The sequence below is a fragment of the Medicago truncatula genome, chromosome 3 (assembly GCF_003473485.1).
Source record: "Medicago truncatula cultivar Jemalong A17 chromosome 3, MtrunA17r5.0-ANR, whole genome shotgun sequence".
NCBI lineage: Eukaryota > Viridiplantae > Streptophyta > Magnoliopsida > Fabales > Fabaceae > Medicago > Medicago truncatula.
The window spans coordinates 53,747,392-53,770,528 of record NC_053044.1 but is presented as its reverse complement, the minus strand read 5'-3'; the positions used below and the strand labels follow the sequence as shown (position 1 = coordinate 53,770,528).

At 34.2% G+C, this 23,137-nt stretch overlaps 3 protein-coding genes across 3 annotated transcripts; 2 read left to right on the top strand and 1 right to left on the bottom strand.

The window, feature by feature from the left end:
* Positions 1 to 680: 680 nt before the first annotated feature.
* Positions 681 to 5,031, top strand: LOC25490046 (E3 ubiquitin-protein ligase MBR2). Its single transcript, XM_013606466.3, has 6 exons — positions 681 to 839; positions 2,400 to 3,589; positions 3,692 to 3,742; positions 3,864 to 3,962; positions 4,313 to 4,477; positions 4,648 to 5,031. The coding sequence occupies exons 2-6, from the start codon at positions 2,429 to 2,431 to the stop codon at positions 4,795 to 4,797; spliced, it is 1,626 nt and encodes a 541-aa protein (XP_013461920.1). The 5' UTR covers positions 681 to 839; positions 2,400 to 2,428; the 3' UTR covers positions 4,798 to 5,031.
* A 1,789-nt stretch (positions 5,032 to 6,820) lies between these two features.
* Positions 6,821 to 13,059, top strand: LOC25490045 (uncharacterized). The gene is made up of 13 exons (XM_013606464.3): positions 6,821 to 6,984; positions 7,123 to 7,167; positions 7,249 to 7,303; positions 7,381 to 7,429; positions 7,503 to 7,573; positions 8,245 to 8,303; positions 8,451 to 8,543; positions 10,567 to 10,624; positions 10,769 to 10,905; positions 10,991 to 11,047; positions 11,777 to 11,874; positions 12,095 to 12,294; positions 12,705 to 13,059. Exons 1-13 carry the CDS (start codon positions 6,886 to 6,888, stop codon positions 12,758 to 12,760), a joined length of 1,077 nt encoding a protein of 358 aa, XP_013461918.1. The 5' UTR covers positions 6,821 to 6,885; the 3' UTR covers positions 12,761 to 13,059.
* Positions 13,060 to 14,810: 1,751 nt separating this feature from the next.
* On the bottom strand, positions 14,811 to 21,270 carry LOC11436640 (plasma membrane ATPase 4). The gene is made up of 15 exons (XM_003603484.3): positions 21,223 to 21,270; positions 19,988 to 20,344; positions 18,571 to 19,332; positions 18,245 to 18,367; positions 18,053 to 18,157; positions 17,810 to 17,954; positions 17,552 to 17,716; positions 17,203 to 17,441; positions 17,085 to 17,117; positions 16,900 to 16,981; positions 16,650 to 16,810; positions 16,386 to 16,559; positions 15,924 to 16,106; positions 15,385 to 15,566; positions 14,811 to 15,269 (listed from the first exon to the last, which is right to left on the bottom strand). The coding sequence occupies exons 1-15, from the start codon at positions 21,268 to 21,270 to the stop codon at positions 15,173 to 15,175; spliced, it is 2,856 nt and encodes a 951-aa protein (XP_003603532.1). The 3' UTR covers positions 14,811 to 15,172.
* Positions 21,271 to 23,137: the final 1,867 nt, after the last annotated feature.

The following is a 23,137-nucleotide window of genomic DNA, read 5'->3' as shown; positions in this document are numbered from 1 at the left end:
GTTTCATAAAGAAAATGTTATTTTTAACAAACTAGATGATTATATTACCAATTATACTTTTAAACAACTTTTTTTATAATTGATGTCATTAAAGAAAGAATTTAATTTTTTTTTGTTATATTGTATTATTGTCGATGTATTTTCGCTAGTCCTTATAATAAGTATTTGACAAGATTCCAAATCAAAAAGGTAGGATAAAATTTTGGTCACAAAAAATTACTCCTATAAAGAGCATGTTAGCCGGACCCAATTATTAATGTTAAAGTAATGATTAAAATGAAGAAAAGCATTTAAGTGTGTGATTTGGCTAGTTGAGTTAATCCGACGAATCCATGAACGACACGAGAATTTGCCTTAAATTAATGATTCATTCATTCTTTGTAATTTACCATTCCTTTCGTGTGCCGGCATAATGTACCACGTTGTTCGTTAGTTACTAACAACAGCAACAAAGGTTCTTTTAAGTCTATGACATCACATCACACTCAATCCAAACCCTCCATTTTGTCCCTTCCCTCCAAACTATTCCAATCAACGGTCTAGATCTCTTTTCCCTCGCCTTTGATTTAGGACGGCGCCACTATAGGATCCTTTTCAATTTTCTTTTCCTTTTTAGTTCCTTCTTTGCTTAACTAATTATTATTTTTTCTTTCTTCCTTAACAAAAATAAAAAATAATATTAAAACTTTAAACACCTTCCTTCGTGCGTAGCTTATGGGACTTTACTTCTCTCTCCTACAAACTTTCTATGCAAATTTTCTCTCTCTTCCCTCTTCTGTCATCTTCTTCTTCGAAAGCTTCTTCAAACGAAGAACAACAACAGCAAGAAAGCGAAAAAGGTAGCTAAGGAATTCAAATTTCTCTGCTCAACTTTTTCTATTCAAATTCTAAAATTTCCACACAATTTTTCTTATTCTCTTTCTCTATTGACCTTAATTAAATAACTTGATGATTGAATTTTCTTGTATTTATCAATTTTCCACGTCCATATCTAAATATAACTTGATGATGATAATAAGATAAGATAAGATAAAAATAAATAATACAACATATTTTTTATTATGAATACCATATCAATTGAATTTTATCTTTAATATTATTTTTTATGATGAAATGAATTTTGGTTTGGTTGAAATTAATCGAGGGACGTGTTTGGTTATGTGAGGAATAGGTTTGGTAGAAAATCCCTTAAAAAAAAAGTTTGGTAGAAATTGAAATTTGTGGTTTTAATTTAATTTAATTTAATAATTTTGGGTTTTTGTTAGCATGGTGTTGAGCTTAATTTGAGGGATGAAATAATGGAGAGGAAGTTTTTGTGATTGTGTGGAGAATATTTGATGAAAAGCTTCGTCCTTTCATGAACGAAGCGCTCAAAATTAATCATCATGTTCATGGCTATGTGGCCACTCTTATCCTTCTTTTCTCATTAACTTATTGCTGTTATTTCATTCTCACAAATTAAAAAATGATTGATTTTGATTGAGCAAAAGGGTTTCTCTGTTTTCTCATAAAAAATGTTGCTTTGTAGATTATTGCCTCAATATGGTTTCTGGTGATTGACTTTCATCTTCATCATTTGATCATGTATTGGTTTTTGATTTTCTATTTCAATTCCATTTTTTACGTTGTTCTGTTTAAAATATTTTTATTCAATGTTTCATGTCAGCATGTAAATAAGCTCAAGGAGCATCCATCATCTTAGAATAAAATAATGAGGAACTGTACATGTTGGCGAGCCTTTATTCTATGATCATTGTGTCAATATCGTTAGACTGCTGTAACTTAAATTCTAACACATGACTAGCAAAGTTGTAGCTATGGCGAATTCCCGTGTTTGGATACGGCATATATGTAGATTATGCATGCAATCCTGTAAACAAACTTTCTGTATGATTCATAATTTTGTATCAGATTCAATAACACAGTTTGTGAGAAATAAATCCCTCAAACAATGTTTTGGCATGACACTTATGAATTGATTTATTGGTTGATTGTTACAACATGGTTTTGCTTTGATTGAATTTCTTATCAAAGGAATTTTGGAAATACTCACTGAGATAGGTTGCTTTGCCTTCCTTCCTGGTATGAATTGAATATGTTAACAATGTTTGATGTCTTATTTAGTAAAAAAAAACAATGATCGATGTCATTATGACCTGTTATCAAATGCCAAATATATTTTTGTCCTCTTTCGATTGAATTCTAGACATTGTATACACTTGATTTAAGAACTTTGTCCACATTCATCTGAAACACCTTAAGAGAATCCAAACAGTAAACTTAGTTGAATACAAATATATGTCTTGATTTGTTTCCTTTCAATGCTTAAAATTTATTAACCGAGATTATAAAGAACACACTTAGTTTTTGATCATCTACATTATGCCAATGTGTTGCAGATTTGAAAGTAACAAACTGTTGAAAACCAATGGATGAATATTCTAGTAAGAGAGCCAATGATGGGGTGATAGTTCCTAGAAAGGGGATGAGCACCATGTTTAAAGATACTGCCACTACCCGAGATCGAAATGGTCAAGTATGTAGCCGCCTTGGTTGCAGCAGCAAAGTCAACTCTTCTAAAGGTGCTCAAATTGGTTCTTCTGAAAAGGGTAAATCTTTGAGGCCTTCATTTCGGTTCTCATCAAATGGCAAGGAAACAATTGGTAGCTCCTCTAGAACGTTCTCCGGGAGTAGTAGCCCAGGAAAACCCCATAGAAAGCCTCAGAAAAAGTTATCATCTCAGATAGAGACAGATTCATCTGAAACTAATAGTGTACAAGATGAACCAGAAGTTTCAAAGCTCACACCTCCACAAAAAAACCAGAGGGGTCTTCAAGCCGAAGGGGAAAACACAGATTCTAGTAATGGGGTGCTGATGGAAGTAGGAAGTTCTAGTTTAGCCTCTAATACAAGATCTAGGAGGAATTTTCATCCAAAACCTGGATTACGTAGTCAAGAAATTCAAAGCACCGGTCCAGGGACACGTGCTGGTACCAGTAGGTATGGGTTAAGGAACCTCAAATGCAACTCCATTTCTGATGTCATGCCCGTCGGTTGTACACCATCTGATTCAACCCTAAACAAAAAGAAGGATGCGATAAAAAAGAGAAATTGTGAAGGAGAAAGTAGTTCTACAGCTAGAGGCAAAAAAATTAACGGGCCGTTAATTGATGGACGGAATTCTGTATCCAGAAATGGCCTATCTATCTCTGATTCAAGAATATCTAGAAATGCCCCTCATAGGGACAGGGCAGACAGCAACATAGCGTCTGGTAGAACACGAAGATCAATTGGCGGTCATGGTAGGGGAAGGGTTTCTGGCCAAGGAAATGCTAATCCTGTGGCCCCTAATCAGTCCCTTATCATGGTACCTTCCTTTTCTTATTCTGGAAATCTTAATTCTCCTGGTGTACAACATCATAATTCTCTGGAGACTCCTTCAAGTCCAAGTTCTTACAGTGGAGCAGGTACTAGTAGTGAGGAACTGTACGGTGTTATGCCAACGTCTCCTACAGAATACGGGCTCACCCATTCTCTAATAAATCGGGATAGCTTTCGACGACGCTACAACATGGATGGTATTGCAGAGGTAATTTTCATTTAAACATAGGAATTACATATTATATTTTATTTTCATGGTTATTAATGTGAAAGTTCACAACTAAATTAAGGTTTTCCAAATTGTATTTAGGTACTGTTGGCACTTGAGAGGATTGAACAAGATGTCGAGCTAACACACGAGGTACTTCATTGAAAATTTGGTTGACTTAATATCTCACCCATTTCATGAGGCATTTCTTGATTTAAAATTTGCTTGACATAACATATCAGTTATTTGATGGATTTGTTTTGTGTCTTGACAGCAAATTCACTTGTTGGAGTCCAACTTGTTCCTTACTGGACTAAACTTCTTTGATCAGCATAGAGATATGCGACTGGACATCGATAATATGTCATATGAGGTTTGTTGATTCCGCACGATACTACAATTCATTTTGTTAGTTTGTGTGCTTAATTTCACAATTCTCTTTCTGCCAATATCTACTGTTGTTAGTGCTTCTGTGTTTACATCAGATTTAGATAAAAATATTTTTAAGAATGCATGTAACTAAAGCAAATATGATGATTATAATCTAATTGTAAGTGCTATTTATTGGCAGTAACAATATCTTCAACTTCATGGGAATAGAGTTGAAATTTAGCTTAGTTGCAGGACATGGCTTTAAGAAGGGTTCATTCATTCATTGTCCTTGTTACCGCATGTGGTTATTTTTAGGCTATTCTTACCTCCTAAACTTTCTACAAATTACAGGAATTACTGGCTCTGGAAGAAAGGATGGGTACTGTGAGCACCGCTGTAACAGAGGAAGATCTATCAGAATGCCTAAAGAGAAGTTTCTATCAATCCTCACCCTCAGACAATGCAACCAAGTGTTGCAATGAGAATAAGGATGATATCAAATGCTGCATCTGCCAGGTATTTTATTCTTCCCAGTTCTCATATATTAAGAAGATTTTCGCGTCTTTTTCGTAGTACTTGTTTTTATCCTTTGCACGAATAGAAGGAATTTAGGGATCTCAGACTCCTATGCATTTTTGAAGTTATTGTTACTTTATCTGATTTAGATAAGTTGACTTGATTTGTAGGAGGAGTATGTGGAGGAAGATGAAGTGGGGAGTCTACTATGCGAGCACAAATATCATGTTGTTTGCATACAGCAGTGGCTACGACTAAAGAACTGGTGTCCTATTTGCAAAGCATCAGTGACACCGTCAAGTTCGCCGTCGTCCCACTAGTTATGTTTTAGGCCAGACAATGGATATTGATTTCTTTCTACCCCTCTTTCTGTTCATTTTAATTTTCACTTTTGTACAAAATACAGTTTCTCTTCACCTCTTCTTATTAGTCTTTTGTACATAACCAATATCTTCATACCAATTATTATCAAATAATACAAGCCACTGGCTTGATAGATTGAAACTTGTTGTTAAGCTGCTGGGGCAATAATCGCATCTTTTCTGTTATAGCTAGTTTTTTTTGTTGTTTATTGATTGCATCTATTTGATGGTGAAGGCTATAGTGGACCACTATAATATAAAGGCTACATTGGACCAAACATATATAATGTGGAGAGTGCACTGTGTGAACCACCTATGAAAGTGATACATGTTAGCAGTTGCCTCTATTTGATATCCAAGATACACATGATCACAAATGTTCCATTATTATTAAGAAATTTAACGTATTAAACCATTGTGTGCAATTGTGCATCACAGAAGTTACAATGGATTTCCTCTCAAAAAGAAGAAGGAAGGAAGTTACAGTGGATTGTTCTCCTTTTCAAAGTAAATAAATGCAAAAACTACTTTTCTTACCCTCACCGTTTTCTTAACATACCTCTCCTTTATCCTATGATACAAGCTTAAATCCCTCTCCTTATATGGAAAAAGAAGCTCTCAAATTCCTCTTGGAGGAACAACATAAAACTCAAATTGTTCCATTGTTTTGTTTGCAAGATATAGCATTGATCTTTAAAAAGATAATTACTCGAAAAGAACCATCCATCCCATATCATTAATCAACGGTCATCATTTTAGTGTATTTTTTTTAATCGATCTTTATGATTTTATTTTATTTTTAAAGTTGTGCATGTAGAAATCATTTTTTCAATGCGCACAAATATCTCCATTTTAATCGACCAGTCTTGTTAACTCATGCTTTAAAAACAACATATAATATTAATTTTGATTGATACAAATATTTTTTTGGTCAAATGGGTCATTTAAGTTTTTCATTTTTCTCAAAGTCGTCCTTTAAGTTTCAAAAGTCTCATACAAGTCATTTTAGTTTTTGAATCGTTTCAAACAAGTCCTATTGTAGATAGCATAGTTGGTAATTGCTTCCTTAAACTCATTTTTGGTACCAAATTTGGCTCCTAACACCCACTTAAAATTAGTCATCTTTTTAGGCATGACAAATGGTGGATAATGTTCTTTGTTGCTATCATCTAAATCATCACCATCATCCTCTAAAAGGACTTGTTTGAAACGATTCAAAAACTAAAATGACTTGTTTGGGACTTTTGAAACTTAAAGGACTTGTTTGGGACTTTTGAAACTTAAAGGACGACTTTGGGAAAAATGAAAAACTTAAAGGACCTTTAGATGCATTTGACCTATTATTTTTAAACATTTTGTAAAAAAAAAAAAAAAAACATTGAATGCACGATTTTTAGGATTAAGTTCATTCATGTGGCTGGCGCAGACATAATTCATTGATGAAATCCTTTGAAGCTCCAATACTTCAAAACATAAGAATAAAAACATTATATTACTATAATATATATACATTTCCTTTATCTTTCTTTGGTGCAGTACGACCCACACCATACCACAAAAACAATTTCATCTTTCCCTTTTTAAAAAATTAGAGTTTCAACTTTTTCTTCCAAAATGGTCGCCTGCCACTTTGGATATAGTGTTTCTTTTTTGGATCGATATAGTATAGCATCAATAATGTTCCTTTTGGATATAGTATAACATTGATATAACACTGATGGTGCTCTTTTTGGTATATTTTGCGTATGTAATTGACTAATCACCACTCTCTTAATCGTTAATATTATTTATATTTATGTTAATGTACTACGAATTTAGTTTTTTGTGTTTGTTAATATATTTGCATATTAAAAAAAAGGTTATAATTATATTATACATTTAATTATATAATTTATTTTATTAACGTATCCAGCCGTATCGTATCTTAATTTTTGAATTTTTCCCGTATCAACGTATTGGTGGAGCATCTGTATCTCCTATCCGCCCTTCAAAGTTTTATAGCAAACACTCACCCACTAAGTGAAGTTTGGTTTGTTTGGCGTCGCGATGCGATTCGTTGAAACGGAGAGCGATGCGGAAGAATCTATGCGAAAGAGACTCCGTAGTAATTCCTTTCACTCCGCCGATTATCCCTCTCGCAACAAGGTCCCTTCTCTTTCTTCTCTTCTCCGATCGGATTGCATAACAAAACCCTAATTCGTATAAATTTCACTACCATAGGTTTATTGTTGTTATTATTCTCTCTATTAAGTCTTAACTGATGATTGTGAAATCATGCCGCAGTTTGAACAATATGCTGGACGGACCTATGCACCCATGGGGGAAATGGTAATGCTTCTCTTCATCATTTCAATCAATATTTTCATTATTTAATTTCTTCAATTCATATTTCTATTATCTTTTTCTCAGAATTTTATGCAGCAGCAAGATGATGATAGTCGCTTGGATATTACACGAGCCAAATGTAAGTCTATAATCTCATCACTACCGTTTCTTCCATTTTCTTAATACAAATATATAATTCTATTATTTTCATCACAGTTGGAAGTTTGCTTAAAAGACATGAAAATTTGGCTGACCGTCTTTCTAGGTAACGTTCTCTTATTATGTTATACTAGTATGCTGCAGTAACATATTAACAATTTCTTCTTTTTAATTAATAGAGATTCTGACAAGGTAATATTTGAGCGTCTAATCAAAGAGTTTGAAGCTGCACGAGCTTCTCAAACTCAAGGTACCTCTCATTGCCTTCATTCCTGTTACTTACTCTCTTATCCTTTCTATTTTTCAAATTATTCATGTTTATGTGCGAATGCATATCTTCAAATAAAATTGACATCAAATTAGGAGGCTAAGATGAGTGTTTACCTTAGATTAGATATATGACAAGCCTTCACACATTAGGGGACAATGCGCTGGTTGGGTCGGTTTGATACTGAGTAACCAATAAAACATTGAAAACAGCTAGCAAGTAGTATTCTTCAGTGCCTTTGTGTTATTTGGCATAGCCTGGCTTGGCGGCTTATAACTTGATTTTTGAGTGTTTAGTCATCTCTTGGTTGAAATAGTTTGTTTAAAAGCCTTGATATTGCACTATTTTTATACCGACAAGAATTGATCTGGACCCAAAATAAAATAAAAGATATTTTTGTTGTTGATGTTAGCTGATCATTTAGAATAAAGAACGGCAATTTTTTTGCATGGAATGACAAAAGAGAGTTGAACAAAGAAGAAGCTTTGTATAATCTAAAATATTTTAACAGCACGGATTCTTAAGATGTAAATCTTGGTCATTGTATGAGATAATACTTTTGTAATATCTTAAATGCTGGCCGACTTCTACTGTTCATTCATTTCCTTAAGAGATATCCCAAAGAATGCTTCTTAACCTCCTTTTTTTTCTAGAGATATATTTAGATGGGGAACAGTGGAATGATGGCCTACTTGCTACAGTAAGAGAGCAGGTATGGTTATTTGATTGTTATCTTCCTTTTTTACTTATGTTCTGGTATTTGTCCTTGATGTTCTCCATAGTAATCACTTGTTTGAATTTCATTGTTGATGTTCATGATTATGATAACGTTTGACCCATTCAAATGTGATCTTGTCAGGTGCATATGGAGGCAGAGAGAAAAGCATTGTCTGGAGATGCTGACGTATTAACAGGTCATCAAGAAAAAGTTACATACAAAACTGGAAACAAGGTAAATGTTATATGATATTACATCCCGGAATAACTTTTCATGGTAAAATTCAATAGCTTGCATATTTAAATCATTTGGACTAGAGATTAGCAATTTTATGTACCTACAAAAAACACGGGTAAGATAACATGCTAAAGAACTAAACACATGGATTCTAATTTTTGTACATGAGAAATACAAAATTCTGCAACAGTTTTGTTAAGATTGTCGATAAGACTTAAATGATAGAGATTGAGAATGTCAAAAGAGCAGGAGATAGGATATTGGGGTCATACCCCTAAACTTTATAGTAGAGCGAAAAATCTGTGATATTACCAATGCATATGGACAAGTAGGGAATGAAGAGCAATACAAGGTAAAGTTTTGAGTATGTGGGGGTGTGGCAACGAGGATATAAACACCGAGGGTACAAATATTTTAGACTTTGCTAATAGTTTTGATTTTATTATAGGTAACACTAAAAACAAGAGGAACATCTTTTAAAATACAACAGTGGTGTGAGATGCTCCCAAGTCCCAACTTGATATCTTTTTGATAAAGAAATTGAATAGAAAATTTACATGAATTGCAAAGTCGTGTCCAGAGAGAGTTTAGCTACCTAGCAAAGTACTGGTCATGGGCGTGCAAGTTGAGAGAAAAATAAAATGAAACAGTCAAGTCAGAAATCCTGGGATAAGATGATGGGTTTTTAAGATTCCCCATAACTCTAAGGTCGACACCGAGCCATTATCTTTTTCATTTTAATTTTAGATATTCTTACTTAACATATCAAATTGATGAGACACTACCTTGGTGCATGTTATTTAGTTAGAGAGTTGAGAATAAATAAATGGTAAGTGAGATATGGAAACAAGACTTTAAAACATACAACTTCCACTAAGTAGGACTGTAGGAGACAATAATTAGAGTGTAAAATGCTGATTTAGCAAGTGACATACAAATCATAGCTTGGAGGTTGAAATTGGAGAATATATACCTCAAGTCTCATATTGTAAGTAACATGTGACCATCATACAAAGTGACAACAAGATAGAGGGAGATCTGTAAATTATAGGATCCAAGCAGTTTTTTTTTTCTTTCGGAAAAGTTGTAGAGAGAATCGAACAATCATCAGCTTGGTGTCGATTGGTATAACCGCTCAGCCAAATAAAATTGACGATCCAAGCAGTGTTAAGGAAATAATAAAATATTGGTTGGAGGTTTTTGGTTTTTGACAGCAGCTGTTGTGCCTCTGCAAGTTTGCTAACAGCTGTTGTTGCGCGGTTTTGCCGGTTGTGAGGCAGGGGTATTCTTTTGTTGGCGGTACCTTGGCATGTCTTGGTATTTTGTTGGGTTTGGTCTTGTTTCAGGCAGCCTGGTGTATACCTCGGCCTCATGATTTTTAGGGGTTTTTATTTGTTTCCGTTGTGGGAGCTTTTGTTTTCCTTTGTTTCGTTCCGCGAGTTGTTGGTGTTTCTTTCACCCTCTCGACGAAGAATAAATTTTGCCGTTTAAAAAAAATGAAAAATATAAAAAAATAAAAAAAATATTGGTGTGTGGAGAAAAGTGTTGTCATTGGCCGATTACGGCGTCCAGCCAAAAATCTGCCATATAAATGTGGTGTTGCAGGCCTAGGGTAGACACATGGTGGATTTAATAGGCTTCCTATGGCAGCAGACATTGAATTTGCCATGGGCCTCCTTGGCGACAGTAATTGCCAAGGAGGGTTAACAAAATGGTGGATACTGGATGGTCCAATAGCTAGAGGTAAAAATCGATAAAGATTACAGTCCAAACCATAGAGAGATTTAGAGGTAAACAGTCTTTGAATTGAATACATAATAGGTACTGATGGTGACATTTGATGTATATCGCTGACCCCACCTAATTGAATAAGGCTTGGTTGTGGGGTTTGTTGTGTCTCCTCGCAAAAAAAAAATCATTGGTTTCCGTACACGTTCAATGCTATACTTGGATTAGCTGTTTGTGTATTAACTTCACAATCATATAATCTTTTTAATATTGGTTATGTATTTGGGAGCAGATAATTTGCTGTTTGGAAGGAGCAAGAATTGGCATACAGTATGAGACATCTTTTGCTGGTAATTTTGAACTAAATTGTTCATGACTTACTTAGCTAGTTTATGAGCTGACATTATGAATGACAAGATGGAGGCTGGATCTTTCTCTAGATGCTCCTTCTGTTTCCCATTTACTGACAATTATGTCTTTTCATTTATTTCTAGGTGAAATCTGTGAGTTTTACCACTGCGTGCTGGAGAGCAAGTCATTTCTTGAAAAGATGACTGTCCTTGAGCACACAGTTCCATTTTTCTTGCCAATACGTGAAACAGAAAATGATCTTCTTTCATCCAATGCAATGGTAAAATCAGTTATATATGATGTTGTCATGGACCATGTTTATTTGAACATTTTTCTAAGCCTCTTTTCTATTGGTTTGCATTCAGAAATTCATAGATCATGTTGGAGATCTATTGCAAGCATACGTGGATAGACGGGAACAGGTAGATTGCCTATGTATGTAATCTTTAGAGAATGTTGGATATGTTCATTTTTGGGAATACTAATATTGGGTCATCATGATCCTTATGGACATGTATGTTACACACGGAGCAAAAGTTTACACTAAAACAAGCATGCATGTTTAATTGTTTGAATGAATAACCTAAATGTGCCAACGAAAGAATAATGTCAGAACACATTAAAGCTAGTATTTGGACTAGTTTACCTGTAGCCATATTTATTTAGTGAAATAGATTTGCATTGTAACATTTAATAATTTTCACTGTTACCACAACTCATCCTTGTTAGTTTAAATTCTCAGAACACTATCTACCGATAACTCGGTTATATTGTTCATACCTTTTTTTTTCTTCCCATTTTTTCTAAACAATTGTCAAAACATGTATTCTGGGTTGCAGTTATCTGACTGTGCCATTTAAGAACACCAATTGTGGAAGATATTAAACTTGGTGTGTTACTTAGGCATCTTGGTATGTAAAATATTAGATGGTATGATCATCTTGATTATGTTTCTTTTATTCTGGCAAACCTTCACTTACGCTCCTAACTCCCAAACAAAGCCTAAACATTCTATTCTATGTTAAAGGTTGGGGAAGGCATAGGAACTTTACTGTCTCCCTCTTTTCATGTGTGCCTGTAAATATCTAGTCTGTCTACTGTTCTGTTACAAATTAACATTTAACTTTTTGCCTACTACAAATGTCATGCAGGTTAGACTTATAAAGGAACTTTATGGAAATCAAATTGGAGAGCTGTATCATAGCCTTCCTTATCACATGATCGAGTTTGTATTAGATGATTTTGACTGGTTAGTGGGTTAAAGTGATTTTTCTCTTCAATTTTGTAATTGTATTTTTAACCTTTTCAAATTTTCTTCCCCCTTTCAAATGTTAGCACGGGAAATCATTGGTGGTACAATATACTCTTTCTTATTCTCTTGACTCTTTTCCCTCCATTTCCTACATTTTCTCTTGTTTTCTCACCTTGTAATATTGATCAAGAAGTCTTTTTTTTTTTTTTATTTGCAGCAAAGTGACAGTCAGCCTTCGATACACAGATCTCATTTCGGTGCTTCCAACTCGAATCTCAGTGCTAGCCTGGCCAATGTTGAAGATAAATTCTACTCCAATTTTCAACATGATGGAAGATGGAATCTCAGGAAGTCATCCTGCTCCAGTTCGACTATCCTATGCTGAAGATGCCTTACGAACCATGAGTCTACCAGAAGGTGAAAACTATAATACTTCGGTTAAATTATAAGTGAACAATGTCTTATTTTCGGCAACATTTCTTGCCTGAATGTGATCATGTGTGCAACTAGGTGACTTCTATAGTACTTAAATGAAATTAGACTCTGGAATAGCATGCCTTTCACTTTTCAGCAAATGCTAACTAGTGTCCTCATAATTAATATTGGCTATGAGGAATTATGAATAATGTTTTCTATTCAAAATATAAAAATTTAATGTTACAAATGCATTAAATATTGTACATAACCTTTAGCAAGTCCTTTTTTGATTAACTTTCTTATTCTACAAGCCTGCTCCCATGCACACTTAAGTCTGATATGTCTCTTTATTGATCTATTTTAAAGTTATCTTGCTCTCTACTGATTTTATATTATGTTTCTTTTCCCAGCATATGCAGAGATTGTGTTGAATCTTCCACAAGCTCTTCAGCAGATATATCATTAAACAACCTAGAGCTTCGCCCTTTCTGCAGTCTTGGATTCTCTTGTAAAAAGTTTCTTAAGTAGAATGTTATTAAATATTAGAAAATATCATTCCAGAAGTTATATAGTACCTAGCGAAATTGGTTATATAGGTTGAGGATTCATTTGATGTACTATGTCATACACCAACATATATTGCTCCCTCGTTATTCCTTCAATATCCTCTCTGGTGGTGTCTTGTACCATTTGTACAACAGGGATACGTTGACATTTATTGACTATTGAGACTTATAATTCATCTCTTCTCCACAATTCTATATACCTGTAATTTGGTTCCATATGATAAGTTCTATCTTTCTACATAAAAAGCAAAAAAATAGAAGTATATCTTCGTGTGAGGCAACCCCCCTCCCCTGCCAGCATGTACATCTAGAATTTGAAATATGATCTTATGTTACTAAGAGCGAGTACACTTCTGTCCACACTAATAGATAGTTTTAGTGTAAAATCTAGTTTATCAACTTTCATGTAACAAAATTTTACTCTAAAATCAAGTTTAGTGTAAAATACAATGTAAAAGCATTGATTTTTCAACTTAACATTTAGCCTATTTTTTTAATTATTTAATCATATTGAGGTTTGGCCCTGAAGACAATTTTGATTTGAGAAATGATATTTGTACAACCATTCTATGACAACTTTTGTACAACTTTCTCTTTCATATTCACATGATGGACTTATCCTCTCTCTTCCTTTTTCTCTCTCCATTGTTTTTGACAAATAAGAAGAGAGAAAAACAAGGTTGTCATTAAAGTTGTCATGAAATGGATGTACAAATATCATTGCTCTTTTGATTTTCATCAATATGTCAAACAAGCTAACCAAAAAAGAGACAACGCATTTCCCTCAAAGATCATATTTTGATTTTCATGCATTTGTCTCAGAAGTTATCGAGCTCTCTACTGATTTTATATTATGTTTCTTATCCCAGCATATGCTGAGATTGTATTGAAGCTTCCACAGTTTCTTTGAACGAGCTTATCATTTTAAACAATGAGTCAAATAAAATGCATTTCCTTATTAGTATAAATTTATTAATATTATTATATGATAACAAATATTTTCCTACTCTCCTCTTAAATTAAATAAGGCGAGGGTTATGTTATCATCTATCCTCTCCTAAGGAAAATTTAGTTCTAAAAAGAGATTAGGACCAACGCACTCTTAATGGAAGATCATACTGGAGGTGTGTTTATCTGCTAATGACTTTCTGTTTTAGCTTTATTTCATTGAAGATTAGGCTGGGGCACCAAAACATTCAACCACGTGCATAGATAGCACAGCTGAATTCACATAGCTTACCCTTCTCAGATGACATCACAGCTGAGACAATGGGTCTTTATCAAGCTATTACTAATGCAGAAATCATGAATCTGGGCAAGGTGGTATCAGAAATTGACTCAGAAGTGTTGGTGAAAGCAATTGTTTCTCAGAAATTTTCACGCTTGCTAGCTCGTACTTGCTCTCAAATGTTAGTTAGATAGGCAAGAAAACACTAATATTGTATTCATAGGTAGAAACGGTAACCGGACAGATTGGCTGGTTTTGATGCTTAATAATAGTTTGATCTCGTTTTTGTTCAGAAAAAAGAAAGAAGATAGTAGCTCCTAATCTATACCAGATAATGTTAATGTATCTGCTCAACATAGGATTGCTTTTTCCTCTCATTGGTTACGACTAAACAGAGAAACAAAGGTGAGATGCATGACAGCACAGTGCAATGCTTAACTGAACTACTCGTCTTGTTTTTCTGTTCATTAAATTATCAAACAGTTTTTTTTACAATTATCAAACACTTGTTTCCTTCTTTGTTGCAGTAAGGGTTTTAAACAACCACCGCGATAACAGCTGCAGCCACATCACAATCCTTGATATTGTGATTATGAAAACATAAAAACTCATGTGTTGCGAGGAGCGGCCCAAATTGTGGTCGCATGCCTTTATTTAAAACTCTGATTGCAGTAACTAAACACACTTCTCACCCTTTCACTGTTTTTAGGCTAGACATGAAGTCAGAAAAAGAAACCTAAAGATTGCATGCATTCATTATTGAACGACATTAGTAGTCAAGGTCGAAATATTGACTTTTGTTCAGCTAAAAAAATAGAGTTTTTACGTGACATTAAAGTCACTAACATTACCAAAAATAAGACGCAAGTAAATCCTATCAACCATGTTATTTGGTACCTAAGAGAATAGTATCTCCTCTAGCTAGTGGCATTGAGGAGTAACCACTCAATTTTTCACAAAAGGACCCTTCATCCTAATCTAAAAACACATGATTAACTTAAGTCTTCACCACTGCATTTGTTGTTTTTGCTTCTTGGAAAAGCACATACGTAACCCTGTTCTTCTTGAAGGTTGTCCAAGCTTCTTAAACAGTATAATGTTGTTGCATAGTGTCGATATCAAGTCCCTTAAGCTTCACGACTGATTCAACGTGACCCTTTAGTGTGTGAAGCTCCCTAAGCCTGTGAACAAATTTAAAAAATCTCTTAAGACACTAGGATATATATAATATATTTTAGTATCATCATTATATCTAACACTTCTTGAATCCTTTCGGACACAGACTCGATGACTTACCGTGCAACTTCAGCGCGTCTCTTGGCTTGCTCAGCAATCTCAGAAAGCTCCCTGTAGCTATTCTTGTCATTGAAAAGGTTGGTTGTGTCAGGTGACTGAAGACCATGAAGAGTCCTCTGAGCAGTTGCCCACTGAGCTTCTCTCTCTTCTTTGCCATAGTCTTTCTTTGTTGTGAAGGCAGTCTGTAGATAGAAAGTTTTAAAAAGATTTGGAATCTTGAAATCTCTGGATTAAGATAAAAAATGCAACTAATAGTAATATAATGCTGCTTCTAGGACTCGGTTGACTAAATTAAGAAAGCTGGTAGTAGTTTTAAGTTTATTGACAATTGATATCGTTTTACAAGTGTACTTTTCAGGAGAGAAAATTAGTTTATTTTTTCATCATAGTATTTATAACAGGTTGTAGAGAAAGATGTAATATTATTATTAGGGATATATTTGTAAAGAAAATAATTAATGCAGTTGAAAATTTGAAAAAGGGTCTCAAGAGGGTCTTGTATTAAGATACGGAGGTAGTAAGACAGAAGGAGAAATTACCTTGTTCTCCAGAAGATTATCCCAAGCTTTGCCACTTAGAACATAGCGGATTACGAATTTGAGTATATCAAGGGGGATATATGTCACTATACTGTACATCCAGATTACACCAGCCCAACCCCATCCCATTCCCTTAATTCTTGCAAAGCTCCAATTAGCATATACTGCTATAAAAGTTGCCAACTGTAAATCATGAAACAAATTATTATAATTTAATCAATAATTTGTGTTATCAGCTGATAAGGCAGCTCCTAGATTCTAATTTACACTATTTCTTTCTAAGGCAACAGAAGTGTAACTCTTAGTTTAGTTACTATAGTTAGAGATGCAGTGTACATTTTATTTAGCGGTGGTCGTGGAGAAGAAATGAGGAACAAGTGTATGATCATCAAGAGTGAGGGAAAAATGCATATGATCATCGACACGCGATCGTAAAATCGTAAGAGATAGAAGCAAATTTACCAGCTGAGCAATCATAAAAGCACCCAATAGGAGAAGACCAGGTCTTTCAACAACGGACCAGCTACGGGACCTGGTGACAAAAATTAGTGCCTGACTTATAATACTGACTTGTAGGTAGAGGGCTGCCATCATTTCATCAGGGTTGTTTCTGATTGATCTCACACCAAACTTGTCCTGCAATAATAGAAGTTGTGTTCATACCTCTTAATTTTTTTTTGTTACTAGGAGATAATGTTGAGGGAACTATTGAATGTAAATTATTACCGAGAAGAAATCGGTATCCTTCATGAGCCAGAAAAACACCACTGTCATTAGTGCCATGTAGCTACCTAGCACAACACCAGTAGCAAATATCTCTCTCAGTTTCCAACTGTCTGGCATTGGAGATGGTTTTACTCTATCCTTGGATATTGTCATAATGGTACCTAGTAACAGGGGTGAAGGAAATTAAATATTAAATTTTCACAGAACACTTGAAGTAAACAATATGAAGGTCAATCAGACATTATCTCACCATCATTTAGTATGGCGATAATTAACACCATGAAGGGTGCAAAATCAAACTTCCAGATCAAGGCAATGAACATGAAACCAAACTGGCAAAATGAAGAATAAAGCATGTGAATTGTATGAACCATTTATATAAGTATGGACAAGAAGTTAACATTTTCTTATGAAATAACCTATTTTTGCCCTTACCACAATACGGATGGTAATTGACACAGCATAGATCTGCAACATTCAATATTCTGTGTTAGAATGCTAAAGATTTTGAAATGAAATCAAGCAATTAAATCAAGTAAGCTTGGAAACTAACAGTATAGTTCTTCATCCTTTGGAAAATTGCCCTGCTTGTGAGCACTGCACTAATAATGACACTCAGACCGGGCTCAGTAAGGACAATATCAGAAGCACCTCTAGCAGCATCTGTAGCATCAGCAACAGCAATTCCAATATCTGCTCTCTTTAAGGCAGGAGCGTCGTTGACACCATCACCTGTCATTCCACATATATGTTTCCTCTCTTGCAGCTTCTTTACGATTTCATATTTGTGTTCTACCATGTCATAGAAAGAGAAAAAAATGATTAGCATGTTTGAAATAATTGAAAGCAAAATGCAATTGATGATGCTATCATCATAACCATCATTGTTGTGAAGGACCAACCAGGAAACACTCCAGCAAATCCATCAGCCTTCTCAATCAACTCATCAACTGGAAGAGCTGAAACAGCAGCATCCTTGCTTTGACCGAGCAATGAAGAAGATGGATACATGTTCGTTCCCATTCCAAGCCTTCGGCCAGTTTCCTTGGCAATGGCAAGCTGATCACCTAGAGAATGAGAAATCCACAATGTTTAAGCTGCATGATTTCATTTATGATATGAAATATGAGCTACAAGAAAGGAAGAACCTCAAATCTTACCAGTAATCATCTTAACATTCACACCAAGGTTCAGAGCTCTTGTGATGGTTTCAGCACTATCATGCCTAGGAGGATCAAATAGAGGTAACAGACCAACAAATTGCCATGGTGCACCAGGGCTATCTTTATCTTTCTCAGGTATTTCCTGTTATAAACAAACCATTCAATAGCATCAACAAAAGAAGGGTATTCGAATAAGTCTAATAAACAAGAAATTCTAACAGTAATATCAAATTTCTAGACCTGTCTAGCAACACCCAGAGAACGGAGTCCACGCTCGGCGAACTTGTCAATTGTCGAATGAGCTTTTTTCCTGACATCCTCTTTGCAGTTGCAGAGGTTCAATATCTAAACCCGGAAAAAAAAATATCAATTAGTCATCGTCATGAACATAATCATATGGTGGTGCCACTGCTAACAAAACAAATATTTTACCTGCTCAGGAGCACCTTTGCTTGATCTATGCCAATTTCCATCAGCATCAATGTAAGTTAAAGCAGTTCTCTTGTCTACAGGATTGAATGGGAAAAAATGAACCTCCCTGACACCAGCTCGTGCCTGTGCAATTCAAAGTAAAACTAGGAGTTAGAATTTCTTTTATCTTCAACCTAAAATTCAGTATCAGAAAGATAGACCACCGGGGTCTAGCACAAGTTGTCGGTGCGCAGTGTGTGAGTGTTATAAACCCTGAGGTATCGAGTTCGATTCCTACCGATAAAAAAACTAGCAGAAAGATATAGTATTTAGACATATTTATTTACCTCCTTTGGATCAGCAAGCATGCCAACAATTGCAGCATCTATGGCATCTTGATTCTCAGTCCTAGAAGCCCTTGCAGCAAGAAGGATGACATAATCCTTCTCTACACCCTTAGCAAAAACCTCAATCAAGTTTTTGTCAACAGATAACTTATTTAAAGTCAGAGTTCCGGTTTTGTCACTACAGAGAACATCCATCCCTGCCATTTCCTCAATAGCTGTCATTCTCTTTGTAATTGCACCTTGTTGAGAGAGTCTGTGAGAACCAATAGCCATAGTAACAGACAAAACAGTTGGCATAGCAATTGGAATTCCTCCAATCAATAGAACCAAAAGATTGTCAATTCCGTCTCTATACTTGCGGTGTTGTATCGGATACATGACAACGAGTTCAATCAGTATTCCAACAGCAATTGAGCAAATGCAGAAATTACCAATTGCTGTTAGGACTTTCTGAAAGTGACCAACTTGATTGGTGCTGTCAACCAAATGAGCAGCTTTACCAAAAAATGTGTGCACTCCAGTAGCAATTACAACTGCTTCAATCTCACCTTTCTTAACAGTTGAACCAGAAAACACTTCATCTGAGGGATTCTTTGTTGCCGGGAGAGATTCTCCAGTTAAAGCAGACTGATCAACACTCAAAGCATCACCCTCAAGCAGACGAGCATCAGCAGGAATGATATCTCCTAATTTAATGCTGATGATATCACCTGGGACCAAAATTGCAGCATCTTCTTCAGACCACCTACCATCTCTGAGAACCTACATGTTTTGTAGCAAGAAATGTAAATTATCATCAATTAATAAGAAAAGAAAAAAATAAATATATAGAACCCTAAATAATGACTAAATATTCAAGTTGGTCATTGAAATCGTAGGGTTCTATCAAACTAGTTTCCCATATTATCAATATTTCAAAACGACCCCTAGGATTGCAAAATGTTGATTAAGTTCTTTTTCTGTCTGAATCTATTATCAAATACATCCCTAACACTATTCACTTTGATTCAAACTCATCACTGATACTATCAACTTAATGTGATTCTAGTCCCTGCAAATACTAAATTTGATTAAAATCTTACAATTTCAGGATCAGTTTGGAATATTGATCATCTAAGAGACTAGATTGATACAGTCTTACAAACAATTCCAAGGACCAATTTGTGTATTTACTCTCCAAACAGTGCATGCAAACAAAACTGAAGAGTAGATAAACAGTGCATGTAAAGGTAGGTCAATTTAGTCCCTTGAATTGAAAAATATCAATCAATTAAGTACCTTCACCAAACTATTTCTTTTGTAACATCCATCAAAATGAATAAAACATTTAAATTCAGATATATATATATATATATATATACTAAACTAACCAGTCTTTATAATTTGAATGAGTAAAATAGTAAAATTATATATATACCCTTGTTTTGGGGGCTAAACCAGCCATGAGAGCAGCAGCAGCATTACCAGCATTATTCTCTTCAATGAAACTGATAGTTGAGTTAATAACCAAAAGAGAAATGATACCAACAAAATCCTGCCAATCAGGAGGTCTTCCACTGCCATTAGCCAAAGCAATGGCCATAATAGCAGCAGCTTCCATAACCCATGATAATGGATTCCACATAAATCCTAAGAACTTCAAAAACTTGCTTTCCCTTTTCTCTTCCAATTTGTTTGGACCAAACACTTGAAGCCTGTTGGCTCCTTCGTCTGAGGTTAAACCTGCTCTTGAACATTTCAGTTGCTCGAACACTTCCTCTACTGGAATTCGTTCCTGAAAAACAACGCTGTTTCAATGTTTTGTTTTGGTTGTGAAAATCATGAATTCAAGTTGCTAAAGAATCAAACAAACATTTTCACAGAAATTATTTATAATTTTTATTTTTTATTTACTTTTGTCAGAGTGTCCAAATCTTACTTACAATCACACAAGAGTTTCTCTGGACAAAGAATGGTTTCAAGGACATACATACAACCTAGGGATGAAATGAAAAGTTCAAAAAATGGCCAATAAAGAAACTAACATCCAATATTTTAAAAATCAAATAGAAAATTGGATGGTGAGGTGAGATTTTTTATAATATAAATTGAAAGCACCGGTTTGATTTTTAAAATATTGCTTCTATATCCTTGTTTAATGTGATATTGTTAATTTTTGACAAATTATTTAGAATAAATGAAAAATGTTTAGCAATAATTTTGACTTTTTGTATCTTTTTATTTAATAAATAGCAAAATATAGAAACATGGTCACATAATAATGAATAACAAGAACTTAAAAAGTAAGTTAGCGTAGTATAGTAGTAGTAAGTAAGTAACAGTAACTTAAAAGGAATTTCTATTGACGCGCCAAAACACAAGAACACGCCACGCCCTTCCTACCTATATAATCTATATAACAAAGTGCTGTGATTATGTGTGAAAATAATTAGCTCATCAAGTTTTCGTTAATGTAAAATTTAGGTATTAAAAAAATTAAATTGAAATATTAGCATGTTCATTACTCAAATGGAATGAAAATTACTATATAAGTAGTGCTGTGAATTACTGTCTCAATTTTGTTGCTCAATGAAACGAATAATCATATTCAAACCGTACAGAAAATGCAAACACAAAAGAAGAAAGAGTAAAAATATGTAATTATGTATATACCAGATCAACGTTCTCGTTTTTGATCTCCTCTAGGCTGATACCTCCCATGTTGGACCAACAGACAAGTCTTAGTAGAAATATATTATTATTAATGAAGTGAAGGGTGATACACAGTCATGGAACAATAGAGCTGAGAAAATATATAAATGCAGGGAATGTGAAAAAAATGAAGTGAAGAAAGGGTGATGCAGCGGTTGTTTAGAGCCATAGGGTGCTTTATATATACTCCCAATGTTACATGTATGCAATGCAATGTATATTCATTCATGTCATGTATGATAATAAATAAAGTTGTACTAATAATAACCGGTCCAGGTAATGTACCAAATTTTGTAGGTGAGAATCGATGATGTGTATGGTTTATGCGTTTTTGTTTTGAAGGTGGTGGGGTTCCACATAGACAGAAACAGAAGAAGCAACACTTTTTTGAGGGTTAATAGTCATTTTCATCCGGAATATATAAGCATTAGTTATGATATTTTTTTTTTCAGTCAAGTAGTCTAGCGGTTAGAGAAATTCACCTTAAAGGTGAATAAGTGGGATGTACGGGGTTCGAACCACGGCCCCTGCATACAAATGCATTATCTCTTACCAAATGAGCTAAGCTCATGGGGACAATTACGTAGTCTTTAAATGTATCAAAATTTTAACATAGTCATGTTTATGCCCTTTGTTAGTAAAAAAAGTCTTTGACTCATAAATAATCTCTCAATACTTGAAATAACTTTTTTCAGAATGAAATGATAATAAGTAAGTACATATAAGGACTAATAAGATGATAAGTAAGTATATTGAAGAACTGATAAGACAATATTAACCAAATATTTTAACGTCAGAGATTATTTCGACTAACAAAGTGTACAAATAGAGACTATTTTAAAATTCCGATAGATAAAAGTGCTATTGTTCTTTCACATGCCACGCACGAATTCTATGGGTTATGAGATTATGATCATCATCATGGTTAGGTTACTATTCTCTTCTAATGCGTCTTCTTTCTTCCTTTCCCCTTTTGTTTCCTACTTGTACAACTTAAATTTCTCTTTTTCTAGTTTCACCCACTTCTTTTTTACTTTCCTTTCCAACCACCTTTCTTACGTACCAAATTTTCATTTTTATACTTATCTTACTATCTTTTGCCCATTCATTGTTAAGATTCTAATATGATTAAATCACTTAATTAGTGTATATATAGAGTGAAAGTATAGTCACATTATAACATATCTTTTTTGTGCAATGTTTAGATAACTATAGTTAACACAAAGTCAACAAGATTAGAGATAGATTTATTCTAGTTAAACGAAAATATTCTTTGTTCTTTTTCAAAATTTTAACCATCACCTTTTTCTAATTGATCTTCATATTCATCCTCTTTCTCTTTTTTTGTCTTCCTCTCATTTTTCCATGCCCATTTTTTCCACAATTTTTTTGCATACTAATTTTAATTCACGTGCACCTATATATGTAATACTGAATTTGCATTATGTACGTGAAGTGTGTAGGTGGTACAAAAACTTATGTGTACTGAGCACGTGAACTGGTATAAGAATGATGTGTGAATTGTTTACATGAACTATGTAGTAGTATAGGAACTCACATATGACATAGCCCATATCCAAAATTATAATAAATTCAAGTATGTGAACTCAATTGAGTTCATGTAATAAAATCTTAAAAAATAAAAAAAATAAAACAATATTTAGAAGTGTACTTAAAATGAGTTTGCGTATATGTGTGTGAGATCTCCCGTGATTCTTAAATGTTGAATAAAAAATCTCAATGTAAGATATCAAATGTCAATGTAAAAAAAAACAGTTCTTTTTATGAATTTTGTCATTTTTCCTTTATTTTAATATATTTTTCATTTATAAAACATTATGCATGATCTGAACTAATTATATTAATTACCAAAACT

What these genes read in the sequence shown, in the direction of transcription:
- LOC25490046 (XM_013606466.3), top strand. Translation starts at nt 2,429, where the DNA reads ATGGATGAATATTCTAGTAAGAGAGCCAATGATGGGGTGATAGTTCCT. An exon ending in ATGTCGAGCTAACACACGAG is followed by an intron (nt 3,743 to 3,863) that starts GTACTTCATTGA and finishes GTGTCTTGACAG; the next exon opens with CAAATTCACTTGTTGGAGTC. An exon ending in TCGATAATATGTCATATGAG is followed by an intron (nt 3,963 to 4,312) that starts GTTTGTTGATTC and finishes TACAAATTACAG; the next exon opens with GAATTACTGGCTCTGGAAGA.
- LOC25490045 (XM_013606464.3), top strand. Translation starts at nt 6,886, where the DNA reads ATGCGATTCGTTGAAACGGAGAGCGATGCGGAAGAATCTATGCGAAAG. An exon ending in ATTATCCCTCTCGCAACAAG is followed by an intron (nt 6,985 to 7,122) that starts GTCCCTTCTCTT and finishes ATCATGCCGCAG; the next exon opens with TTTGAACAATATGCTGGACG. An exon ending in GTATGAGACATCTTTTGCTG is followed by an intron (nt 10,625 to 10,768) that starts GTAATTTTGAAC and finishes ATTTATTTCTAG; the next exon opens with GTGAAATCTGTGAGTTTTAC.
- LOC11436640 (XM_003603484.3), bottom strand. Translation starts at nt 21,270, where the DNA reads ATGGGAGGTATCAGCCTAGAGGAGATCAAAAACGAGAACGTTGATCTG. An exon ending in GCAAAGGTGCTCCTGAGCAG is followed by an intron (nt 18,158 to 18,244) that starts GTAAAATATTTG and finishes TTCCGGGTTTAG; the next exon opens with ATATTGAACCTCTGCAACTG. An exon ending in ATTTGCTGGAGTGTTTCCTG is followed by an intron (nt 17,442 to 17,551) that starts GTTGGTCCTTCA and finishes ATGACATGGTAG; the next exon opens with AACACAAATATGAAATCGTA.